The sequence below is a fragment of the Cebus imitator genome, unplaced genomic scaffold (genome assembly GCF_001604975.1).
Source record: "Cebus imitator isolate Cc_AM_T3 unplaced genomic scaffold, Cebus_imitator-1.0 Scaffold136, whole genome shotgun sequence".
NCBI lineage: Eukaryota > Metazoa > Chordata > Mammalia > Primates > Cebidae > Cebus > Cebus imitator.
This window is the reverse complement of record NW_016107451.1, coordinates 774,866-776,552: the sequence shown is the minus strand read 5'-3', so window position 1 is coordinate 776,552 and position 1,687 is coordinate 774,866. Positions and strand designations below refer to the sequence as shown.

General features: G+C 41.7%; 1 protein-coding gene across 3 annotated transcripts in view; it reads right to left on the bottom strand.

The window, feature by feature from the left end:
• Nucleotides 1-39: 39 nt before the first annotated feature.
• Nucleotides 40-1,687, bottom strand: part of TSR1 (TSR1 ribosome maturation factor) — a 12,993-nt gene continuing 11,345 nt past the window's right edge. For 2 of the 3 annotated variants that reach the window (XM_017541634.2, XM_037743156.1), the window contains exons 12-14: nt 1,368-1,484; nt 289-429; nt 40-205 (exon numbers count right to left, since the gene is read on the bottom strand). In XM_017541634.2, the coding sequence (XP_017397123.1) occupies nt 75-205; nt 289-429; nt 1,368-1,484 (389 nt within the window). In that variant the 3' untranslated portion in view covers nt 40-74. The remainder of the gene's footprint in view (nt 206-288; nt 430-1,367; nt 1,485-1,687) is intronic. The other variant, XM_017541635.2, reaches the window with a different exon arrangement.

The following is a 1,687-nucleotide window of genomic DNA, read 5'->3' as shown; positions in this document are numbered from 1 at the left end:
AAGGGCGAAACTCCGTCTCAAAAAAAAAAAAAAAAAAGTAGAAAATTTTAAAGCAATGACTTTCAACCCAATAGTCAATTAGTAACACTGCAGAAATCTAGACATGGTCCCGAATCCCATGTTTCCTTACCTAAAGGCTCCTTGATATGTCCTCTACGGCCCCACTTTGTTCTCAGTTCCACCGGTTTAAACCACAGCACATCCTCTTAGAATCAAACACACAAAAGACCAAGATGAAACATTGACCCACAAAGGCAATCAGATCCCCTCCTCCTCCTTCATACCTACCTCTGTTGAAGAACATGTAACGTACTACTGCCATCTTAGTAAAAATTTTGAAAGGATGACCACTCAGAACAACTCTCTTGATGACCATTCTGTCTGGATCCACTGACATAAGATGGCCCGTAGCAATGAGGCTGTGCATTCCTAAGGGACAAAAGCAAAGCAGCTAGTTAGGAAATTACAGGCCAAAGTCTTCATCTATTGTCCCAATCCACTTAAAAGACCCATGCGATATTTTCTTGGGAGAAACCGTAAAGTTGTGTTGATGAGGCTGCCCTTTGTGGGATCACAGCAAAAACCACTCCATTTCATTCCTGCTAAGCCTGTCCCTGGAACCTATCCTAAATACATTCGGAGCAGCCTCTACCAATCAGCTAAGGTTTGTAAGCAAGATAAAACCTGGTTTGTCATCCCTGCCCTAGCCCACTGTGACACTAAGATTGATAAACTGTAAGTCCACACTTAATCTTGTCAATAGGTTCTTGAAAACTTGCATGTTAAGAGAAATGATGTGTAACAAAACCATTTTTTTTCTCATCAATTATTACAATGAAAAGATGTTGACCAAAAGGCAGTTATTTGAGGACTGGCTATACATTGTTTCACTTAAAAGTTGCAGTTTTGGTCTGGCTGCAGTGGCATACACCTGTAATCCCAGCACTTTGGGAGGCAGGTGGATCACCTGAGGTCAGGAGCTCAAGACCAGCCTGGCCAACATGGTGAAACCCCCATCTCTACTAAAAATATAAAAAATTAGCCAGGTGTGGTGGCATGTGCCTGTAATCCCAGCTACTCAGGAGGCTGAGGCAGAAGAATCAATTGAACCCAGGAGGTAAAGGATGCAGTGAACGGAGACCATGCCATTGCACTCCAGCCTGGGCGACAAGAGCGAAACTCCATCTCAAAAAAAAAGTTGCAGTTTTCATTGTTCTATTAATTGTGTTAAGTGAAGACTTACTATATTTCGAAAACCATCACCACCTTCTCCATACCATTTGGTTCCCAAATCTCAACACAGAAGACAAAGGAGTGTTAATCCTATTAAGGACCTGTAGGTCTGTTCACCTTGTGGCTCAACTCACCATTGCTTTTCTGCTTGAAAAGCAGCACAGATGCAGGAGGAAAAGTGATTGGTGCATATACTGTCACCACCAGGGCCATGTCAGCAGTCAGGAATCTCTGAAATTTATGTTTGTCCGCTGCCATAAGGGTTAAAAAACAAAAACATTTTGAGAAACCAGTGGTAATATAGAGGCCTGTGAAAAGCTGTGTTCGTGCAACTCTTAAACCTATGGCTGCTTCTACTTCTCTAATCTACCAGTTCTCAAACATTTTCCCTGCCTCAATACACCTAAAAGACGAAAATCTAGTCCTATCAGGTAACTTTTTTTTTTTTTTTTTT